This window comes from Thunnus thynnus, chromosome 11, assembly GCF_963924715.1.
Source record: "Thunnus thynnus chromosome 11, fThuThy2.1, whole genome shotgun sequence".
Lineage (NCBI taxonomy): Eukaryota > Metazoa > Chordata > Actinopteri > Scombriformes > Scombridae > Thunnus > Thunnus thynnus.
Window position 1 is genome coordinate 15,691,953 of NC_089527.1, and position 25,170 is coordinate 15,717,122.

At 40.9% G+C, this 25,170-nt stretch overlaps 1 protein-coding gene across 1 annotated transcript; it reads left to right on the forward strand.

The window, feature by feature from the left end:
- On the forward strand, positions 1 to 25,170 carry vwc2l (von Willebrand factor C domain containing 2 like). The gene is made up of 3 exons (XM_067603318.1): positions 1 to 503; positions 10,040 to 10,169; positions 17,237 to 25,170. The coding sequence occupies exons 1-3, from the start codon at positions 90 to 92 to the stop codon at positions 17,386 to 17,388; spliced, it is 696 nt and encodes a 231-aa protein (XP_067459419.1). The 5' UTR covers positions 1 to 89; the 3' UTR covers positions 17,389 to 25,170.

Below are 25,170 nucleotides of genomic sequence, written 5' to 3' on the forward strand. Positions count from 1 at the left end.
GTCATGATGATGGTGATGATAATGAAGCACAGGACGGATCCGGAGAGGATACCGGGAGCCTAGGGATGAAATCCACACAATCTTGTTGAATGTGGATGTCGATGCCGCGGCGAAGGATGGGCCCTCTCCTCTCGGCCGCCTTCGTCTTTCTGCTGGCCCTGGGCGCCGTGTCTCCGGCTTCGGTGGGTAACCCCGAGGATTACGCCGCGGATGAGGCGGAGCGGACCGCCGGTGAAAACATCGTGTTTGATGACTATCGGGGGAAAGGATGCGTGGATGACAGTGGCTTCGTCTACAAACTCGGGGAGCGCTTCTACCCGGGACACTCGAACTGTCCGTGCGTGTGCACGGAGGACGGGCCTGTGTGCGACCAGCCTGAGTGCCCCAAATTGCACCCCAAGTGCACTAAAGTGGAGCACAATGGATGCTGCCCGGAGTGCAAGGAGGTTAAAAACTTTTGCGAGTACCGGGGGAAAACGTACAAAATTCTGGAGGAATTCAAGGTAAGATCTGATAAGTATCCAACATAGATCTTTTTTTAAAATCAATCTTCATTTCTCACATTTTTATGTTCAATCAGCTGCTTCAGTTTACAAAAACCCAAGTCATGGCAAAATTCTACCATTTAAAAAAGTAACATCAACATTTCCAATATGCATCATATCTCCTGTCTCAGGAGTAGCATTTATGATGTTTTGAGATACTGTTTCCAGTCACATTGCTGACATTTAAGCTTTGTCTTCCTGTATGATTATGAAGTCATGTGTATACACTAAGATCACATTTGAACTTATTTGAGGGCTAAGACAGTGCCCAACTGATGCTCCTGAGATTCAGTCAGTCTCAATCAATGAATCATTTTGGTCAATGTCTGGATGCCACTTAAGCAACCATCTTACATAGGAGTCTGTCTGGGCTGTTCATTTGTCAAAAAAAATCATATAGAATCAGATGAACACCCCTTACTAGACTTGCATGTTCATGACAAATAATATAGGTGAATCCATTCAAAAATAATGTAAATTTTAACATCATGAAGGTGTCATTTTGTTTGTCTCATGGGAACAAAGGCCAGATTTAAGGAATATTAAGTAGATTTAACACCTACTGTTCACATTGCTTTTGGTCTTGCAACTTGTTGACAGCAATCTTCTTGATGATATTTATTGTACAAAATTGCAAAAAAGCAGCACAGACCTGTAGCGCAGAGGGTTGTTAGGGTTCAGGTTAGTGAGGCTAGCGTGAGTATATACATGATAGTAAACGTATAAAGATAAAAATATCATGAAAAGGTGTTTATTGGCCAAGGGCATGAAGATGGCTGCTTCCTGGAATGATGTCATCCCCCTCTCTCTGCTCCCATCAGCTGAACACTCAACCAGCATCACTAAACAGACAGATGCTAGACAGTATTTTAATACTTTGATTTGTGGACAGTGAGTAATTGCTGGAAGATCCAGTTTCCTAGTGTCTCCTGCAAAGGGAGCACTGTTTCTACCCATAAGACCGGTGTCTTGGTGGTTGTTACAGAGCATGACATTATTGTCTGATTAGAAATGACACTAGGAGCATGACAACTACAGTCTGTGTTTAAACTGTTGCTGCCCGTGAGGAAACTTCCTCATTCAAATTCCTCACAAGTGGATTGGGGCTGTAAGTGATTAAAATATGGTATGACAACATTGTGACACATTGTGGCCTATATGTATATACACTAACAGTCAAAAGTTTGGACACACCTTCCCATTCAATTGAATGAGTATACTGTATGATCTGGAGAGATTAGTAGGCAGGAAAACAACATCATATGAGCCCAGCATTCGCCAGGAGAGACAAGTCCACAAACCTGGTTATATGATGACATGACTAATTACATATTGATTTTTCGAAACTCTGTTGTAGATACAAAACAGAGTATTGTTCTAAAACAAAACAGCTGCAACTCTCACCACAGATTTATTCAGAAACAGATTTCGGTGGACAGTTCAGAGGAAGCAGACAGTTTTTCCAGTTTAAAAGATTGAAAATAAGCAATGACAGCTCTGTGAGTAATAGGTTCATCCAATCAGGTGCGGGAAGGATTTATGTTTATATGTCAGTGAAGAAGAGCACTTCCAATCATCTATTTTGTGCAGCCAACTTGAAAGTGTACCTGTCCCTCAGTGAATGGCTGTTAAGTGTTGCCAGCTCACAATGAGGGAAGCTTCAGTTACACAAAAAAAATTGATTGGTGCAACCTTAAAGTTAGAGAAAGATCATGATGATTGTTAAATAATAGAAATCTAAAGGTTGGCTTACAGTATTAGAGGAAAACAAATCTGAGCTGCCTGTGTTGAAAACAAACACATATATCAAACTCTTAAATCATTTATGCTGAATAGTTACATATGAACATAATCTGCAGCAAAATCCAAGCAGATAGCAGTATATAAAGTCCTACTATTTACTTTTTTATTGCAGATTTCCCTGCAGTTCTGACTGGTATTTGGGTCTGACCATTCCCCAATTACTCCCACAAACCCAAGGTCCCCCAGAAGTAAATTGTGCTTCACAAAAAAAAACATCACAACCTGGCTTGATGTTAGTCATCAGTGTGAGGAATGACTGCATGTCTCTTTGTCTACGTCTCTTTACCTGCTATGAAAGGCTCTAGCAAATTGTCTTGTAATTTATAAAAGGTTTGGATTCATCATGACTTCAAAGCAAAACAAAGACACCTCTGCTGGGAGATGTTGGAATATGTCACACCTCTGAATATTAGCATGTCATGTCACATGAAACAAATTGAAGCAGGCAGGTGGCTACACAGTGAGTAAGCATCACTATTAACCATTCTGCTACAGTTTATCTCTGCATTTTTTTTTTTTTGAAAAATCTGACAAAACCCAAATGACCAGAAGGATAATAAATAAAATTAAAAAAAATTAAAAAAACAAGTGGCCTGGCATTGTCCATTCTAAGCTGCTGTTTATCTTCACTGGCATGTATCTAGTACATGCAGCTAGATAAGCGGAGAGTTACAGAAATGGTTTTCCATTGTTTACAAGGATTTTTAATCCCCCTAGTAGGGTCCACACTATTATGCTAGTGCAGAGAAAATAACTTAATTAACTAATCAGGCAATTGCTATAAGAATCAAGCAACAATAATTGAGATATGCAATTAATCGTTTAAGTCATTAATCAAGCAAAACTGTAATATATTGCTGGTCAAATGTGAGGATTTGCTTCTTTCGTGTTTTATATTACGTTAAAATGAATGCCTCTGGGATTTGAACTGGTTTTTATTCTTTTATATTAAATGATTAGTCAGATTAGTTAATCAAAAAATAATAATCTACTAATTGGTAATGGAACTAATTGTGTGTTGCAGATCTAGATTTTGCACTGACTTTAAGAGCTTGACAGTGATGTTGTTAATAAGGTCTGTGTGGTATTTAAAACCTGTTAAACCATGTCTTTAATTGACACTGATTGGTGTGTTTGCACATCAGACAACATCAAGCCAAGTCCTGCATTGGGATGCAAGCCCACAGATTTTGTTGGGCCACTGTGAGTGCATAAGCAGTTGCAGTTTGATGTGGGATGAAGTTCATCAGTAGTGCAGTTCACCTTGACTGGAGGACCCGGAGAGGGAAGGACAAAAAAATATTCAATTGTCTTTATTGATTATCTCAATGAAAATGACATGATAGAAATACACACACACACACACACACACAACTAAGACCACAGAAGGTGCTTTAATGCCTCCTCAGTCCACATCCAGTGTGAAGGTTGGGTCTCTTCGGTGAGGACATCAAAGCCTCAGAACCCTGCAGTGTTCAAGGAAATCAAAGGCTGTCAGTATCTGGTATACAGACCCCTGTTTAGAGATGCCGACAGGTTAACCTTTGGCGTGGGCCTAATTGGCATTTCCTTTGCAGAGATCGTGCTGCATTGTGCAGATGCAAACATTTATATTCAGTAGCAGATGATGGCGAAGAAATGCAGAGACACAGCATCTCCACAAGACAACAAGATATATGCGACAGTTTAGAGCTTCTGGGATGTCTAAGTTTGAATGAAGAATTATTGTAGGTGCACAATTTAGCAACACTTGATTATTTTCCTGTTCGTTATGCTGAATATCCCATCATGCCTAGGTTAGTTATTAGGTCCAGAGTAAGTAGTGTATGCAGTCATCGTCATGCAAGTGGTAATTGGCATTCATTCAACAGAAAGCAGCTGACTGCTGTGCAATGTCAGCCTGTCATTCATTGAATTGAATGCTGGTATAACTCATGCGTCAGCAACCTGACAAAACAGTCTAAAGTACATTTCCCAGTGCCAACTTGTCCACTAAAGTATTTACTTTTAGCAAAATAGTATTTAATATGATGTTGATTATGTAGGTGCAGATTTACTACAAGTGGGTGTATTTTCTACTCTTTTGTTTTACTGCCCTGTGAGAGTCGTGCCACTCAACCTCAGTAGGTGTTTCACCTACAGGGTTCCCCATCAGATGAGGAAGGGACCAGTCCGCCCAGCATGGCTGCCGGCGTGCCTTTGGCCTCAGCGCAGCTGCAATCAAGAACCAGGAGATATAGGGTGAGTTCAGATCCCAGATCGTCAGGCTAGGGCTGGGATGTGAACTCAAATGTGAACAATCCCGTCCATGCTTCCTGCGATCCCCCTAGGGAAGGGATGCAGAGTTGAAATAGGGGGGAGAGCTCCAACATTTTCAGTAATGAAGATACACACAGTAGGTTTAACCATCAGACTGCCTTGAATAGTTTCTCATTTAATTTGCAAGGAATATACCCGCTGAAATGTGAAGCCTTAACACTTCATTTCCACTCACCTATTCAGTGCAGTGCAGTTAAGGCCTATTACTGAGGAGGTCTTCAATGTTGAGGCAATTTCATTTTTTAGAGATACCAAACTGCACCTATAATAGATACAAATAATAGAAAATGCATACAGAGCTGCCTACACATCGCACATAACAGTAATTAGTGACTCTGCTTTGCAGCACTGATACCTATGAGACAAAAAGCAGTTGAAAATGATTGCTCAAATTGATTTTCCTATCCAATATGCCAGAGGCAACAAGGGTTCTAATTAGAAGATATTATTAAGTGCAAACAATTAGGCCACAAAGAATTTTCAAAGAAGTTTTTCTGATTTGAACTTGTACTTAAAGCACCCTTGTACAAATATCAAGAGTGTTTTTAGCATCCACCTCCCCTCATCCTCAAGTCTTGCCTCCTCTCTCTCTCTCTGTATTCCCTGACCACCGGTAAAATATTGTTTTGACTTGGACAACAGCATCATGCAGTCTGACTGTCAACCCATTCCCGTCACTCCTATTAACCGCATGGGTGAGTTTCCTGTGACCCTGTTGTCCAGCCTCGAAGTATTTTACATTACCATTTGCCCCGCTGAAGGTTATTTGACTATTCATTGCTTCCCTGCCCCGTCTCCATTTGTCTCAGAGTGGGAATGAAAAGCATGACAGCCGATTCACTCTGATACCCAGCCAATAAGATGGGGACAACAGGAGACTTTTCTTCACCAAAACATCTGGCAGCACGTCTAAATCCGCTGCTGGTGCTCTATTTTCTTTTGTTAGTCTGGGCTATGGCATGACTGATCCTCTTCACGGTAGACCTCACACAAAAGGACGCGCTGAAAGCACCAGGCACTGCTGAATACATTGAAGGAACCTTTGCTATGTTTCATAGGTACATGGAGTAGTTTTCTATTTCAAATTACATTTTCAATATACTTGTACCTATGAAGCATCTTCAGGCTTCCACCAGAGCTGCTTTAGAGGCCAATCTTTCAGATTAACTTGCAGAGAAATGCCACTTCAGCTTTGAAATGATTTATTTTTAAAGGCCAATTGTCATAGTGAATAAACATTACCATCTCTTATAGCTACAAACAGGAAAAATTGACCCAGTCATTCAGTTTGTACTTTATTACCACTGCTTTCTGCCGATCAGGAAACACCTCTAGATAGGAAAACTCCCAACCTTGCATACAATATGTCAAGAAGCCAGCTGCTCATTTCTTAGACAATAATAAAAAAATGAATGTGAGCCAGAGACAACAACAATAAAGTCTTACTTTGTTGTTTCTGGCTCACATTCATATTCAAAGATATTGATTGCATCGTCTCAAACCCAGTGAATAATATATGTTAATTCTTACGTTGAGTGTAATTTCAATTTCTTCTTACACTTCACTAGCAGCCACTGTTTTAAAATATACACTCGCTAGGGGAAACAAATTATAGGTTTATCAGATTTAGTCATGCATCACTAATGTGTACTTTAAGGACTATATGATGTCTAATATTCTCCTTCTCTATCTTCTAAAGATAGTAATATGCCTTATGGGAGAAAGGGGATACTGTAGCTGTGCCATTTGCAGATTCCAGTGCAGTGAAAGTGTGTTGCCATTTAGAGCAATTTCCTCTCTATATATGTGGCAGCTCATCACATATTAATCAAAATTGGTGTGAGCTGGATCCTTACCATCCACTTAAGTAACTGTCCCACTCCTGAAGCAAGTTTGTGTTTGTGTTGTGCTTTCTCCCATAATTACAGTAGCTACTTCGAGCTGACATGTAATCGACCACCCACTGCTAAGCAAAGGCTCTGTAAAGGAAAGTAATGTTATGTTCTTAGCCTGTTACTTCTATTACCAGCAGAAGCGGTAATACATTGCATTCACAAAATATTGATGCATGCTTTTGTGTTGATCTTGTTCTTATCTGTTTTTGTATTTTTTGTTTGGAAGGTCACCTGACCTAAACTTTGTGGAAAGATCTGTTTCTGTGCCAACTGAGCTGTTTGAGCAGTTAAGAATAAGATTGGTTTCTGGCTGCAAGGACTCTGCTGCATTTTGGTTTTAGTTTTTCTATGTTATCAGCAGTAGTGAAAGATAAGAGCATCAATACAGTTCATACTCCCCATTTATTTTAACTAACTAACTACTGCATAATGTGAGTTAAGGACATGGCAGACAGTGATGAGGAGCCTCAACAAAGGTGTATCCTACTTTCTATTACGGTACTCCAGCTGGCATATTTGGGTTTTTCAAAAAACAGGATAAGCACCTGTTTCTGACAACAAAGCATGATGTTTACATCAAACATTAACTGGGATTTTTCCCAAAACCTGATCATAACTGAGATACTATGTGCATGTAAACACACTGAGTGTGTTTGGACCTCCATTTGAACACTGTAATATATACAAAGTATGCAGCTCATTATTGTTAACAAGTGTTGCTTCAATTCCCTTATGAGAAATATTTGTTATCTTAACTAAACCTGGGAACTTAGGTTTTTTTCTCCTGCTGACAGTGTCAATGTGAAGTAAGGTGTAATTGCTCTTATATGTTGCCCAAGGTTAAAATACCTAATTCTCACTCAAACCACAAAGCTCGTGGAGAGCAACGCTTAGTGAGCATTATATATTTAATTACTGGCCCCGAGACCAAGCAGATATTCCTATTGGATACACATGCAGAATTGTAAACCTCATTGGTAGCCATTACATCATGAATACAGATTGTATGTGTCAGACACAGCCCCATTGCTCCACTGCTGACCCTGAATCCCACTTTACCAGCCCCCCTCACGGATTAAGCTTGTCAGGTTGACAAAATATAGCCCATCTTCCATATGTATGACACAACATCTTGCTGGTTAATTGGTACATTTCTGTGGGAGCGCTCAAACTGACAGAGAGAGATGACTGGTGTTTAACTCTGCAAAAGAGACATATTTTTGTTGCGGTCTGTTTATGTGAGAGCAAGTGTACTTCTTGTGTGGGTAAGATATGTGAGAACTTTCTGACAGGAATTTCTAATCTGAGGAGAGTCGAGTTTTAGATGTTCAGGTCATCTATAGGCAGTTATTAGCTAAAGTGCAGCTACAAGACAAAAGGAAAGGCCTCAAGATGTGTTTTACCGCAGAGATGGCAGATCAAATAACGTGCAACATAGTGAAAGAGCAGAAGAAATCATCATTACCATCGCTAAGGGTGTTAATCTTTAAAAACATAGATACAGAGCAGAGGCTTTTTATAGTAGGACACAAACAAGTTACAGTCGTTGCCATGCATATATTGCAGTCACTGGCTCAGCCCTTCATCATTTCCTTGTAAGGAAGCTGATCTTTAACAAAGTTTACTGATATCTGTCTGTTGTACTTTATAAAAATCATAATGGTTTCACGTTATGAAACCATTATGACGCATCACAGGGAGTATGTATCTGATTAACAGTTGAGACAGTTTAATACTTTTCTGCCAGAAGGAGGGAAATTGGAATAATGGGAGGTAAAAGTGTTTGTGTCTGAATTTTCTTTCCTTAGAGATCTAATGTACCATTGCAACAGTTATACTTTTCATTTCAACATAATTTTGGAGATCTCATTCTATATAGAGATTGTATGAAGTTCATGTCGCCATGCTTAACATTCTACTTTTCATCTCTTAATGTTGCTCATAATCAATTTGTGGCTGCAGTGCATCCAGACTACCATAAATTCCAATAAAAATACAAGCCTGACCACTTCCCATTTTGTGTCATTTATTGCATCCTGGCAAAATTGGCTGATAAAAATCACATTAAAGCATCCAGTGTTACCATAGCCTTTTCACTACTTTTCTCACACAAAACTGGATTATGAACCTTGGAATTGTCGTTATTGCTACTATTAAATTGTACTATCGATGGAAATATCGCAAATTTGCTGTAACTAATGCAGTCAGGATAGTTGATGGCATAATGACAAAAAAAAAAATCATAACACCAAAGCACAACAGTCAGTATTGAAAGGAACAGATTGACATTTTGGGAAACAGACTTAATCACTTTCTTGCAGAGAGTTAGATGAGTAGATCAATACCACTTTCATGTCTGTACTTAAATATATAGCTGGAGCCATCGGTTTGTTAGTTTCGCTTAGCATAAAGACTGGAAACAGGGGGAAAATAATAGCCTGGCTCTGTCCATACGTAAGAAAATCTACTTACCAACACCTTTAAAGCTCATTAGTACACACTTTATCCCTTGTTTGTTTAAATAGGGGTTAGGAGCCAAACTATGTCTTGGTCGCAACCAGTAGTGTCTCAACTGGTCACCTTCAAGAGTTATTTTCAGAATTTTACTCACAAAGTTGTTGTTTTTATAGATCAATTGATATGCATTTAAATACTGACTGCTGCAATTTGGGGAACATTTTTGGACTAAAAATCCCTCAAATGGATGAAACCAACCCAGTTTATTATGACTCATCTGAACCATTTTGTTTAGTCACAGTTGCTGATCTCCAAATACATTGACCTGCCTACCAAACAAATCAATCTTCTATCACTTCATTTTATAAATTGCAATAGAGTTATCAATATGAAGCATGTAACCCCTCTAAGGTTAGTAAAGAGTACTGAGTGGGTGCAGTGAGGTCTCCAAAAGACAGTTTACTGTGATGAGCAGAAAGAAAATCTAATATGATGAACAGTTGACCTTTCGTGATTTGGAAACAGTTTGTATTTTTCCACTCCATGTAATTGCATCACAGTTCATTTTCCGGTCAAAAGGCTTTGTAGAAGATAGAGTCAAGTAAGAGGCAGCAGCACGGAGAGCTGCATAGCACTGATTTACATGTTGCAGAGGTGGTAAGATAAGCCTCTGGACTGTTTCCTGAGGCAGGCCAAAGCATAATGCAGCAAATATCATCAACACCACTTTATAGACTCCCTTATTAGAACTGTAGAAGTCAGCTACAGGCTGTTTGTTGAGATGCAACTAGCCTAATAAAGCTGGCTTGTTCAATAATTTATTAACTTGTTTCTTTGTTTATCAAGATGGTGTGAGATGCATATAATAGGGACGTTTTTAATTGGGAAATATCATCAAAAATGCATATAGGAGCAGACTGTTTCCTGTACTGATCATGTAGAGCACACACACTCATAAAGGTGAAACCTACTGAATCATCTAACCCAGATTCTGTGTTTCTTTTCCCCCTCTGCCCACAGCCGTCACCCTGTGAATGGTGCCGTTGCGAACCAAATAATGAGGTGCACTGTGTGGTGTCCGACTGCGCCGTCCCAGAGTGTGTCAACCCTGTGTACGAGCCAGAGCAATGCTGCCCCATCTGTAAAAACGGTAAACACTCATCTCTTCTGGAATTCAATGCACACTCCTCAGAAGTCATTAAATTTTCATTAAACCAATGACGGCAAGCTTATCTGTGGTATCGCCATTTGATGGCCGCACCTTTAGAGGATGAGGATGTAATTGATGTTTTATGAATTAAAATTATTACCTTGGGCCCGTTGGACACTAATGAGCAGTACTAGTTTTAATTATAAATGACACACTAAGCAGAGTAAACATTAGCTCATTGATTAAAGGCATGGTAGGAGGGACTAATGGGTCCTCAGAGAGCCTTTTATCTCTCAGTGCCCTGACACCCTTGTCACACACAGCCAATCCCTAAATTAGAATTATAGGATTCCAATGGTTCATTGGCTATTTACAAGGCGAGGTGGGAGATTTCCCTTTGCAAGCACCAATCCTGAGGGACAGATGGAGCTTTATGACTAAAGTACAGTAACTGCTTGTCTGGAATGTGATCCTGGATGGAATGACAACAGCAACGCCTGTGAGACAAGATCAGGAGTACAGTCAAAATAGATTTTATTTTGTCATTTTACATGGCTCACATCTAAGCTTTGGATAATTAAAGAGCTGAAAGAGCTGGCAAAGAAAGTTTTCCAACAGAACTCTAATAAGTACCCAATAAACAAGAGTGTAGTTCCATGAATATGCTTTGTTATTGCATTCAGTCTTCTTATTATGTAGTGTCAGTCCAAAATTGGAGGAACTGTTTATGAGTATCCCTTCTGAAAGAAGGCAAAACAAATACCCTGAAATATTTTTTTCTTTTTCATTCTAGTGGTTGATCTATAAATGTGAAGAGAGGAATTTAGTTTGAGGCAGACCATTTCACCACACAGCTACCCACATTTTCTTTCACACTTTCTCTCATTTCCTCTTTATTCTCCTTGCTTTCTTTTATTCCAACGCACCCACCCACACACCCACACACACACACACACATTCACACACGCACGCTAACAAGCCTGCAGAAGCTGCTAGGAAAGAGCTAATCCAGGCTGACAGGACACAGTGACACCCTTGGCATTTCAGGGTAGGCCTGTCGTTTCTAGGCTCCCCAAGGGTGCCAGGTCAAGCTCTGGCAGCCAAATAAATCTCTATGGGAGAGGATAGCTGAGGGGTGTGGGGAGAGGGCAATGAAGTAAGGCTGCTTAGCTCTCATTTTTGGCCAAAGGACAGAGGACTGTGAAAGGAAGACATCCACTTATGTGCTCCAGTTAGACATGCAATCCGTGGGAGACAGCCAGATTTGTCTTCTACTTAACCTGCTGCAAGAGTTTGGTTTCCAAAAATTATTTGAAATGAGCACAACACTTTGAAAGTCAAATGTGTTTTGTACACAAAAATTGGTTCTCACCAGGGAAGGATTATAAGAAATAGACTGCAGTTAGTTGGTGTGGCGGTTGTGGTATATGTTTTAACCAGGAATTATGCTTCTCCAGGCTGCACGTAGGTGAATGCGACCAGGGGTTGCTTGGATGCATTCACATGGCTGTTTCTTTTATATTTGTATGTAGTGTGCTTATGTTTATTTTCAGACCCACCTCCTGACAAGAATGTATTCAACCAATTAACCTGCTTGACGTGCAGGTCCATAAGACACATTACTGAGATTTGGAAGGTGTGTGCGATGGCTCCTCTGCAACCTATGATTACTCATAACACCCTTCTCTGCTTGGGTTGGCAGAGATGTATAATTCCAGCCTAAGAGTATCCACATGGCAGCATTGCTTACGGTGAGCTAAATGCTAATGTCAGCATGCTAACATGCTCACAGTGACAACAATAACATGCTACTGTTTAGCAGGTAATGTTCACTATTTTCATCATCTTAGTCTACCATGTTAGCATGCTGACATTTTCTTATTTGCACTGAACACAACATACAGCTGAGGCTGATGCATGAGTTTTGCAGGTATTTGGTCATAACCAAAGTATTGGACAAATTGAAATTGCCTGATGATGGCGCTAGATGAAAAGTTTGGAGATCACCAAAGTCATTAGAATTAAGTCTCTGAAGACAATAAATGTGTGTACAAAATTTCATGTCAATTCATCCAATAGTTCTTGAGATATTTCAGTCTGGACAAAAGTGGTGGATCAATTGACAGATCAACATGACATACCTGGAGCCATGCTGCTAGTGTGGCAAAAATGCCCAAAACCTCAATCACAGTATAGCCACAAACAGCAATGAAAGGGGTTCAAGCACAAAGGGCAGTCTTCGACTCAATATCTTAATATTATAATATCTTCAGAATTTGAAAACATGCCACATGGTTGGCAACTATGAGATGGCCACCTGGGGATTCAAAACCTGGACCACTGTATTCCCAGAGAAGGTGACTTACTGAATGTGCCACTGGGGAGACATGGTTTCCACACACCTTCAAACAATTTGAGGCAATGCCATTACATGTGCCAGACTGGGGAATTGTGTCTGTTTAAACATAAAACGCTCATAACAGTCAAGATGTTGGTGAAAATATTATAGAAAAAAATCACACACCATTCTGCTGGTTTCAGGTGTATTGTCAAATATTTTGGCGGAATTTGTTGTAAAATTAGATGAAATGTTGTGCATACATTACAAATTACAGTGAGATATTGAATATCTCTGTGAACCCAACATTTGACCAATCTGAACACCATTTGAAACACTTCATATCTACCACATAGAGAATGTCTGTTTCAATTTTTGTAGCATTTGAATGAAGACTCGTGGAGATATAGATGCTAATTGATTTTGCATATTTTGATAAATATAGAGTGGACAGACTTCTGAATTGACCATAGGTTGCAGTGAGGCAAACTTTTGTCACAATTCAGTGGATGCACTGAAAAAAATTCAGCTCTGTGGGATGTACGGGTGACTTGTTTTGATTTTATGAAGTTTGGAATGTGAAGTGTCTAGAAATTTAGATTTGTTGTGATAAACCACACTAACTTCAGTCAGTCATTAACAAATTTTATGCATTGACTGAGTCATCACCCTAGATTGTGCAAACCACATTTCGTACAAATCCATGCAGCCTTTTACATGATATCAACTTTTCACATTTGTGGCACCGCCTAGTGGCAGAATATCCCAAGACTGCATAGCGAAGCTCTGACCTAGCATCAAAACACGCGCACCAAGTTTGATTATAATCGCTTAAGCCAATTTTGATTTAAATTTCTGAAAAACTTTTTTTTTTTTCCAGCTTGGTCTAGACATGCTATGTGCCAACTTTAATGCTGATAGCTCAAAATCTGTAGGAGTTGCAGCGAAAAAATAGATTTGGACAAAATTCAAAATGATGGAAAATCTATCCAGGTGCAAATGGGATCTATATTTATATCTGAAGAATCTATCTTTTTCTAATGGCCAAAAGTAAAGTTCGTTGTTATAGTGCCTGGCAAATTGGTATAATTTTTTTTTTTTTGTGAGTAGTGGGTGACATTTCCAACATATCTGCTGAGTTTGGGAGCTGTAGCTGTACAGTTTCTGAGACCCAGATACATTTAGGGCAGAAAAAGGAGAAGAAGAGTCCTAACAGAGACAATAGGATTCCAGCAGCTTTGCTGCTTGGACCCTTAATTATTTTAATTGGCCAACCTTGAACAAAGTTTTGCCTACAACTGAAAAAGTTCCTCTAATTTCAGTGAACAGTTTGTGGCATTATTGTCACATCATCCTGTTTAGTTTCACAGATGAAGAGGCCTATATGGACTACTATATGTCTACTCATGTCACATTATACACAGTGCTGTGGTTAAAGGGGTTGTTTCATCTCCACACTACATTTGCACTGTTCTGGCACAGGTTAAAGGTCTGGCTAAACCCATTCATTTTGAGATAAAGTAATTTAAGAAAAGTTTCTGGGTTGTTTACATTTTGTAACCAATCAGAAATGTAAATCAGTGGCCTCATTGCTAAGGGTTGAAATGTTATTGAGGAGTGTTTTGGCTAATTTGCCAATTCCGATTCCAAATGCCATTAATCATTGATTTGGAGGTTTAAAAATGTTTGGATGCTTAGGTTAAATCTAATTGAGATGTGAACATTTTAAACAGGATTAATGACCATATTTCAATGTAAAGCAGGTCATAACTACATTTCAACATCTAAAAAACATCTTATCTTGACAAATGTGGCCTGCTTACAACCTTGACACCTTCTAATCTACAAATAACCAGAATGACATGTTCTATGTACAAGCAGCAGTTTTTTGTGGATTAAGAAGTTTTTGGCAGGTGAATCTTTATGGAAGCTGTTCTTACCTCTAAGCAAGAACCATGATCGACTGTGAGCCAAACAGATTGTAATGAGTCCTTATATGCATTCACTCCTTCAGCTGTAGTCAGGAAAGGTATGATGTGCCGAGACAGTTGTTACACAGGACAAACATTTCTGACTTCACCAGATTTTATTGACCATGAATTGATCACAGGCTTGGACGGATGACCGTCTGTCCTTCAAGCTGTGACAGGTAGCTGAAACTGTGTCCTTGTGGCTCCAAATCTATCTGGCCATAAACAATCACACTTGGCAGCAGCACCAGTCACCCTCTTCCCTCATCAACCTCTACTGAGTTTGTCCTGTAACCTGTGCCAGCTGTCCAGAGGCAGATCAATGAGAGTTAAGACTTGGCAAGCGCTTTCAATGTCTCCTCTAAGCTCAGATCAAAGGGCTTTTATCAGGTCCGAATAGACCATGGGACTCATCTATGCTGAGGCAAAGGATGGGGATACTAGGTATCCAACAGCTCCCTTTGTCAGTGCCACATTTATTTATTGCCTTTTGCACCTTATTTTCACTCATACACACTGCAGGAAATTCAACTAAAAGAGAGTAGGACAAACCTCTGAAGCCAAAGTTTGTGAGATATTGAAAGTTCTTGTAAATGTTTGTTGGGGGCCAACCTTAATTTGCCTATCTTTAGGCTATTAAAACACTTGGTTAAGGTTAGGTAAAGGTCGTGGTCTTGGTTAAATACTGAAAAAGTCAGGATGACTTTTTTAATATTTAACCAAGACCATGAGCTTTACCTAACATTAATCAAGTGCTTTGAGTTGCCTAAACATAACCATCAACACATTAATGGGCCATTTTCACAGTATTCATTTTGACGTGTCATAGAAGGAAAAGCACTGGTCTAACTAATTAACGATAACAGTGTTCTATTTAAGTGTCCTAGTAAGCCATGGCAGTGTGACAGTTATCTAGCATGCACAATACCAGGACCCTTCAAAGTGAAGCAGCCAAATGGAATTCAGCAATCATTCATTTTATTTAATCTCACCTGCTTTTCCAACTGCGACATGTATACCTGGGGAACAAAATTGTAATACACTGAGAGTGACCGCTCTGCAGATAACATTTTTTGTTTGCAGCGAGCAGCATCAGATACATTCAGTACAAACATTTCTTCATTATGTTAATAAAAAACCAAATCCGGATGGCATTATGTTTCCCACAAAACTCTTTTCAGGCAGAGAGTTGATGAGGCTACAGAGATTGTGGCTGAGTGGTGTTTTTCAAAAAGCACTGCTCTTTAATGCAAATGTGTAGTGTTGAATTGGGTCCACGGCAAAAACAAGCAGTAGGAAAAGAAAAGCTAAAAAGGGTATCTTAGAAGCTCAAATTGGCCTTTTTCAAAGCAGACTTTTTGACTTTCCATAGCTGGAAACGCAGGTGTAACTAATAACATTAACAATGGCTTTGTTCTATTCAAGTGTCCCAGTAAGCCGTGACAGTGAGCCGGCATGCACAATACCATGACCCTGAAACTGAAGCAGCTAAATGGAACCCAGCCATCATTGTTTTAGTATTTACACCTGTGCTTTTCCCATACTGGCCTATACTGTTCTCAAGTCGAGTAATTGTGCAGATTTGCATGCAGCTGGCCCGAGTGCCCAAATGCATCCTGTTTAACTGGGCTTTTAAGGACGACAAAGCACAGTTTCACATTGCTAGCTTTAAGTTAGCCTGCACTAAATCAAATCCACCTGGACACTAAGATGTCCATGAATATTAGCCATGAAAGCTACTGTGTCTTCAAGAGTTATGAGACATATGAGTTTTTATGACTGCTCATAGAGGAGTCTTGAATCTGGCAGGTTTTACGGAGCTGAATACTGAGAGCGATCCAAAGTCACCGTCACACCAATTGAGCTGCTGACTGCTTAATTTAAATGATTAAAACTGGGGCGATTTCCTGGCACCTTCTGGCTCTTTTGTCTGAAGAGGTGGAGGTAGAGATACATTGCCCCAAATCATCCCAAGGCAGAGAGAAACAAATTACATATAATAATTTTATGTGATATTTACCGATACTGAATGCACTGCATCCTCACAAAGATAACACCGTTTTTGGCTTCCTCGAGTACAGATCCAAAAATGTACCCAGGGTAATCTGTCTCTCTATCTGCTGAGATGATCAAGTACATGAGTGTGAGGTGTTCCCGTGGTACAATCAAACACATTTTAGAATTAAAGGAACCTCAACAACAAAAGGGATCAACAAAAGTAAATCCTACAGTGTTTTAAGGATAAATCAGATGTCAAAATTAATCTGACTTCTTTATTGTTTTAGAAGTCAGCACAGCGTGTGTGTGTGTGTGGAGCGAAACTGTGTAAGGAATTGCTAAGGAGTTCTGTGGCCTTTTCATACAGACTGAAGTGATTAACACCATCCTCCCTACTGCCTCTCAAAGCAGCTTTCTCTCTCTCTTCCTCTGTCTCTCTCTGTACTCCAGCCTCTCTGTACTGCCAAGCCAGCGCCTGGCAGGCTTCTCTGCTCGCAGCGCATTAGGATGCAAAGCGCTCCATGTCGAGGGAGAAGGGGAGACTAACAAAAGCGCTTTAGTGTTGCAAAAACAAGCCCATCGGTGCATGCCCGTGAAAAGATCTGTACGTCTGCTCTGACTCCCCTAACTCCCTGCAGCTCTCTGCATCACTCCACCACCCCTCCGAAAAGAGAAGCTCTCAGGAGAGCCACATCCATTTCTTGTCGTTCTCATTCCTTCTTTCCTGTCTTTCTACCCTTTCTTCCCTTCCCATGCGGCAGGTCCAAATTGCTTTGCTGGAACAACGATCATCCCAGCCGGAATTGAAGTAAAGGTGGACGACTGCACCATCTGCCGCTGCCACAACGGAGACTGGTGGAAGCCAGCACAGTGCTTGCGGCGGGAGTGCCTCAACGGCCAGACGTTGTCATAGAGAGACTCCGCCGGGGATGGTGGAAAAGCTCAGGCAAGGCCCTGCCTACTGCACCATTTTGTATGATTGACAGGGCAGGAGCACAATTCCTAAGCAACCTGAGAAAGCATAGTATCACAGAGATGCTCTCACAAGCTTCACACAAACACAAATATAGCCACTGAGAAGAAGACGGAACTTGTCTCAAGGCTCTTTCCACCCTCCAGTTTTAATTGTCCTATATATTTTCAGAAGTTGACTTGCTTGACTTGCTGCTCTCACACAAAAAGTTTCTAAGCTTTTTGAACTGTTTCCTAACCATTGGCAATGTGAATTGCTCATGTTGATTTCTGTATGTATGTCATCAGCTTGTTGTATGTGTCTCCTGTCACAATCACATTGATGTTGTAAAATTCCAACAGCAGGTAAACAAACTGTAAGCACACTTAACGGCGCTTTTTTTTTTTTTTTTTGGTCACACAAGGATTGACACTAGTGACAACACTGCATTGGTGTGCTTGAGTTTCACGACTTCACCCTAAGAGCTTGTTTACAAGATGCACATCACACACAAATGTTTGTGTTTTCATCAGACTTTTTATCGCTATGGCAGGAACTCACCTCTAACACAAATGATGCTACTGTCAATTTTATAAACTATGAAACTATAAAATGCAGATTTTATTGATTATCATACCATAGTTTTGAGTGGTGTCTCTACACAATAGCAGCACGGACTAGTTAAGTTGGAACTGTAGCCGAACTGCAGGAAAGGTGGTAGCAGCAACAGTGAGAAGTAGTTTTTAAAGTATTCCACCGTAAGACAAGTAGGTGTTAAATTCTGCAATTCTGCATCAAAACAGCAACTTTTGGGCAGTCCCTTCCAGCTTAATTGTCGTTATTGTTTTCTGTCAGAGGTCCATATCCTCCAAAATATTCCCACCAACGAACTGCTTGAACTTGCTATCAAAGCAATTAGCAAGCCAAGAGCAGCCTGCTTTAATTTCCCTTAATCAAGGAGTATTCTGTGATAAATCATCCAGCTGGGTGCTTGGCACTGCCGCAGCCTGCATGCTGGGCACACTCAATAAGAACCAGCAGACAAAAGGGGAATCTGCGTATGCCTAAATGCTTTTAAGCAGCATTCACATGCATGTTGTCCTTGTGAGCATACAGTACCAGTCAAAAGTTTGGACACACTTTCCCATTCACTTAAATGAGAAAGTGTGTCCAAACTTTTGACTGGTAATGTACACAAGCACGCTATTCATCCACAATCTCACAGGCACAGTGTGTCGATCTGCACCCAATGAGGTACTTAAACCTATAAGGCTTGTTAAGATACAAAACTGTTACATTGCCCCACTGCTTGTAGATTATGTAATCTATTTCAGTTCCTCCCCTGTGTGATTTGTCTGAATAGCTCATCCAATGTGATGTGGCTATAGCCAGGGATGTAACATAGAGACAAGCAAATGTATTGCTTTGATATTTTCCCAGACCAGAGTGGTCCTCACGTGGTCCAGAAACTGCAAGAAAAAGCATCCAACCAGGGCCCACGACACAATGTTTTTTGAGATGATAAATACTAGTCATTAATTCAGAGGTGAATTCCAGTAAGCTCATGCCATTCATCACTAGAATTTTTTCCATTTCCAGAAAATCCGTTCCTGTTAACCTTTTATACCCTATTCCTGGGTGGTGATGGATGGGCTGCTTAATAGCAGCTCCCAGCACTTTGTAATGAGACAGAAATGAACATAGGATAAAGACCAATGACTAAAGAGGTATATTACCTTAAAAGGCACTAAAACTAATTTTTGGAATAATCTGCAAAGTCTGCTGCATAGTGTGGCGCGGCAGCACATGGGTGATGGAGAAATCACAGAATTGAAAAAAATGTGGGTGAGGTTCAATCTTGTGGCGATCGAGGTTCAACAATGGAGCTCAGGTCATTTTTATCATTAAGCTACAGTGATTTAGTGTCTTTCAATGTATAAAGACAGACCTCATCTATCTGGTTTGTGGTCTGCAGTCTCATAAAACAAAACTGACATCTATGGTTTGTCAATTACAGCCTCAGTACTCCAGACATTTTAGGATTAATAAAGCTTCATTCATCTTAATTACTCTTAAAGCCAAAATTATTTTTCAGCCTAGATAGATAGATAGATAGATAGATAGATAGATAGATAGATAGATGTACTTTATTGATCCCAAATTGGGAAATTCTTGTGTTACAGCAGCAGGTTATCCAGGCATTGCACAGTAAATACACAGTAAATATATATATCAACACTAGAAGAGAGAGAGAGAAATATATATCTATAGAAAAAATACACACAACAAATAACAAAATGAAATAACAATACAAGAATAAGAAAAAAACCCAGCATACACTATAAATATAATAAAATATAAACATAGAATATTATATACATTTGACAAGTGCGCAAAGTTGTTGAAATTTTAAAATGCAATGAGGTAGAGTAGGAGTATAAAGATGTGCAAAGTCACCATGAGCAAAGTTATTGAAGGAGCAAAACAGAGTGGAGTTTGGTTGAGACAAACTATAAAGCTGAGAGCTCTGAGAGTTCTCTGTTAGACAGATGTGAAGTGTTGTAGAGAGTTATTGCTTTGGGCAGGAAAGATTTCCTGTATCGGTCCTTGTGACAGCGAAGCTGAACCAGTCTGTTTGAAAGTGCTCCATTGTCTGTCCAGTAGGTGGTGGAGAGGGTGGTCAGGATTATCCATAATGGATAACAGTTTGTTCAGTGTCCTCCTCTCCACCACAACCTCAAAGGTGTCTGGTTTGCAGCCAATTACAGAGCTGGCCTTCTTAATCAGTTTATTAAGTCTGTTGTTGTCATCGGCTCCAATGCTGCTCCCCCAGCAGACTACAGTGAGGTTCAGTGCACTGGCCACAACAGACTGATAGAGGATTTCCAACATTTTGCTGCACACATTGATGGATTTCAGCTTCCTCAGGAAATAGAGTCTGCTCATCCCCTTCTTACATACAGCCTTGATGTTGGTCTTCCAGTCTGTTGTCGATGTGGACGCCCAGGTACTTGTAGACCACCTTCACGCCAACATCCTCTCCCAGAATACACAGGGGTTGTGTAGCCGTCCTTTTCCTTCTGAAGTCGATCACCATCTCTCTGGTCTTAGCCACGTACAGAAGCAGATGATATCTTCCAGACCAGTGTACAAAATCATCTACTAGTGCTCTGTACTCTGTACTCCTCCGACCCATCACTTATACACCTAACAACTGCAGAGTCGCTGGAGAACTTCTGCAAGCGGCATGACCCGGAGTTGTATTGAAAGTCTGAGGTGCAGAAGGTGAAAAGGAAGGGAGACAGCACAGCCCCCTGTGGAGCTCCTGTACTATTCTCCACCATTTCAGACAGAGCCTGCCCAGTCAGACAAAGTGTGGTCTGCTTGTCAGGTAGTCGGTAATCCAGAAGATGGTGGATGTGTAAGCCCTCATTGTGTGCAGCTTCTACCTCAGTAGCAGTAGCTGAATGGTGTTGAATTCACTGGAGAAATCAAAGAATGTGATTATCACAGTGCAGCTGGTTCCATCCTGATGCGAGTGAGCTGGCAGCAGCAGGTAGATGATGGCATTGTACACTCCCAGATGAGGTTGGTAGGCAAACTGCAGAGGGTCCAGTGATGATTTCACCTGTGGTCTAAGGTAGGCCAAGACCAGCCTCTCCAGCAACTTCATCACATAAGATGTAAGGGCAGCTGATCGATAGTCGTCAAAGCCAGATGGAGTCATCCTCTTGAGAACAGGAACAAGGCAGGACATCTTTCATAGCACCGGTATATTCTCCTGGTGCAGGCTCAGGTTGAAGAGGTGTTGCAGAATAGCAGATAGCTGGCTGGCACAGGTCCTCAGAAGCCTGGGTCTGATACCATCAGCCCTGCAGCCTTGCCTTCGTGGAGTCTCTCCAGCTGTCCCCCAAACTGGCCAGTAGACACTGTCAGGCAAGCGAGGGTGCTCATCATCTCATTGGAGGAAAGGCACTTCAAAGGTGGGAAGTATGGGGCCAAGGAGCTCACTAGGGGGGATTGAGAGGGGAAAGGCAAAAGCACTGCAGGCAGTGGGGGTGTGTGGTGTGTGGTGGAGGAGACAGTTGAGGGCTGTGTATTAAACCTGTTGAAGAAACAGTTTAACTTGTCCTCTCCAGGCTGTCCACTGGATGTCTGTAGGCTCTTTTATACAGAGATCCTGCATTATAGCTGTAAAGAAGATCGATCATTAAGCCGCTTTTGCTTTTTTACACTGAACCAAACAAAGCCGGCATAATGCTGTCCCTGTGTGTGTTTTTACATAGCATGCCGGCATTCTGGATTCAGAGGCGTGACATGTAACACAACAGCATCAGCTCCCTGTATCGCCTTGCTGGCTGTCCCTTTTACACACACACAGTTGATCCGGCTCTGTGACTACCTCCGTAGCCGGCTTACTGGCGGAGAAACTCTGACCCTCCACTCCGTACCCGTACCTTTTATACAGAACAGCAAGGCAGAATAAAGGTGCAGCATTCCTGCCTTAACCAGGCTGTGTAAAAGGGGCTTTTCTCTCATCTTGAATGCAGTGATTTCCTTCATTCCAATCCACACATTCCTCGTGTTGCTCTGCTGGAGTTGCTGGCCTCCAGCTTCCTCCAGTAGGAGTCTTTGCACTCCCTCAGCTTCACCCTCAGGTCGTGCTGTACACTCCTCAGTTTTTCCCCGTCCTTAGACCCGAAGGCTTTCTTCTTCTTAAGTAAGTACTTTCAGGTCACTGGTGATCCAGGGCTTGTTGTTAGGGAAGCAGCGTACAGTCTGGGCCAGCAAGGTGGTGTGTTCACAGAATTTGATGTATTCTGTGATGCAGTCTGTCATGCTGTTGATGTCCTCCCCGTGTGGCTTACAAAGCACATCAAAGCAGTCCTGCAGTGCCTCATTAGCCTCCTGAGTCCACTTCCTCACAGTCCTTGTGGATACAGGCTGCATTTGGGTAAGAGGGACATACTTTGGTGTCAGCAGAACCAGGTTTTGATCAGATCTGCCGGGAGAGGGGGGGAGGGGGGCAGTTAACATACTGATAAAATGTTGATCATGTTTTGTCCAGTGTGATATGATTAAAGTCCCCAGTAATGGCTACAAAAGTATTGGGATGCTGAGTTTGAAGTCTTGCAACAGTGGAATGAATAGTGTTGCATGCTACTTCCACATCAGCTGATGGAGGAATGTAGACAACACCAACAATGGCAGACAAGAACTCCCTCCTTGGCAAGTAATATGAACGCATCCCCACAGCTAGCAGTTCAATGTCCAGACCACAGAAACGTTCCTTCAAATTAACATGTCCAGAATTGCATAACCTTTCACTCTCATACAGTGCAATCCACCCTCCCTTGTTCTTACCGCTCCGTATAACATCCCTGTCCACCTGAATAATCCTGAAGCCAGGTACAACCGTGCTGTGACCCGGGAAGTGCTAGTGTAGCCATGTCTCTGTGAAACACAAAATGCTGCACTCACGTTCCCTCTGGGTCTTGATCAGCACACTGAGCTCGTCCATCTTATTGCCCAAGGCCTTCACGTTCCCCATGATGATCGCTGGAACAAAAGGTTTATATTTCCTTTTCTTCACTCACCGCTTAGCTCTGGTTCTGCAACCCCAGCGTCACCTCTGCAGCTCCTCCAGGATTTAGGGCCTCACTCTGGGCAGTAGCACTGGTTTACTTAATGCGATCAGCTGGCCACGTGGGTAAACAATGGCCTTATTCCTCTCTGCATGACTCCCCGTTACAAAGAGTATAGAAAGTAACAGAAAACCACATGGAAAAATTGCAAAACAAAAATTAGCCATTGCCACTCAGTCACTGAAATGAAAAAAACACACACGAACAAGAAGATAAAGTGACAAAGTGATGAAAAATCAAAACACCCAGTGGGAGCTGCTGTAACAGGCTGCCACCTAGCATGGTGCCATCTTAGCTATATGTGTATCTGCAAATATATTGGAATGACTTTACTGAACAGTAACAGAGAAAGACTGAATGAGTGTGCTGGTTGACAGGGCTCAGAGGCATTGCTGCCACCGCCGATGCCTTATTGCTACGGCTCTAAATAAGATTCACAAAGCATGGTCTTTGGCTTCATGCAGTATGAACAGTGCAGAATGCTTTAAGTGCTACTTTGTTTGTACTCTGTGCAATGGTTTACCTTTATGTTTTATCCAAAACTAGCTATTATTTTGCCCTTCAACATTCCAGTAACAGTCCGCAGGGTGAATTAGTAGGAGAACAAGGACACAAACGACTTAAAATACACCATGCTCATTGATAGGAGTAAATAAATAGACAGCAAAAATGGTAGATGGGATTGTCAAGTAAGTATCTAGGAAACTTGATCTGACTGTGCTGATACATTGCATTTGTTAAACTCAACTAGAGGTGTCATGGCTGCTCTTCTACTTATTTTTGCAAGCTGCTTGCACCAACTGGGTGTGAAGGCAGGAGTGCAGAGGCCGGAGTGGTAGGTGTCAAAAGACAAGGTTATGCTCAACTGTCCCTCTGAAAACACGAGCTGATCCACGCTGCTAGTGGGGAGCAAAAAAGGGGAAAAAAGACAAAAAAACATATATTCAAAGCAGGTAATACAAGTGGAACGACAGCTGAGGTAGTTTTTTTTTGTTGTTGTTGTTGACATCAGGACTGTAACGGTGCATTCATTCGATTCTTTAAACAGATGTCATGAAAATGAAGTTTATTCCTCTCTGACAACTAGAGGATGGGAGAAAAACTACTGCCTATGATGGAGTTAGGGATATTTTCTTCTTTAAGAATAACCCGAAACAGTTTTGAATCACTCAGATTAACATACAGTAGATATATATGGTATGTGTCACTTTAAAAAAAAATGGGCTGCATTTTCTAAACGCAAAATGTGTTTATGTGGTACACATCCACTACACACAAATTACATTTCTCCTTCATGTGAGGCTGCACAGTTTCAAGGACAGATCAGCATCACAGTCTGTCTTTGTTTATATATCTGCCAAGAAACTGCATCTTTATGTCTGTCTGTGAATGTCTATTCAAATGACCCCATCTGTTCTCCCACCATTCAAACCACAGGTTTGTACGGTTTGAATGGTATACCATCTTGTAAAGGTATACCATGCGATCTTTCCATGAGACACCGATTTACTGTAGCTGGAAACAACAAAAGATTGTTTTATTCCCCCTTATGTTATTTTAATTCACAGAACTGTTATATAAAGTGTGCCTGAAAACCAACACAGACTAGTGTGTGGAATAGGAAGAGAGAAACACTGTTATTATACAATCAATTGTATTAGTTTTTGGGGCACCAAGGGTTGGTTCATGTGGGACTCAAATGTGGGATAGTATCATTTCTATAACAAATCTGAAATTTAAGTTTAAAATAGGTTGAGAGCATATTTGATTGTATATGAATACATGCTCGCACAGGTTCACCCAAAGCTGTGCAAGAAATACATCCAAATTTCAAAAGGTTTAACACCCTTGGTGCTCCCCGTGTTGTTCATATGTAAATACCTTCAAACGTATAATGTGTATTCTGACATCTGAGGTGGAGTAAAAAAAAAAAAAAAAAGACTCAAGAAGTAAAATAATGTGTATTATTCATTGAGACACAAAACTATTTTGTTAAATAGACTTGAAAAGAAGTGTTACTTGGCAACAGTGAGTGTGGATTTCTTTTTCATGTTTATCTTTTTTTGTCCATGTTTCTGGACCCCAGATCTTCTAAGAT

Bases quoted from the DNA above. Each gene is read 5' to 3' on its own strand.
- vwc2l (XM_067603318.1), top strand. From the start codon at position 90: ATGTGGATGTCGATGCCGCGGCGAAGGATGGGCCCTCTCCTCTCGGCC. The intron at 504-10,039 runs GTAAGATCTGAT...CTCTGCCCACAG, and splicing joins AAATTCTGGAGGAATTCAAG to CCGTCACCCTGTGAATGGTG. The intron at 10,170-17,236 runs GTAAACACTCAT...CCCATGCGGCAG, and splicing joins CTGCCCCATCTGTAAAAACG to GTCCAAATTGCTTTGCTGGA.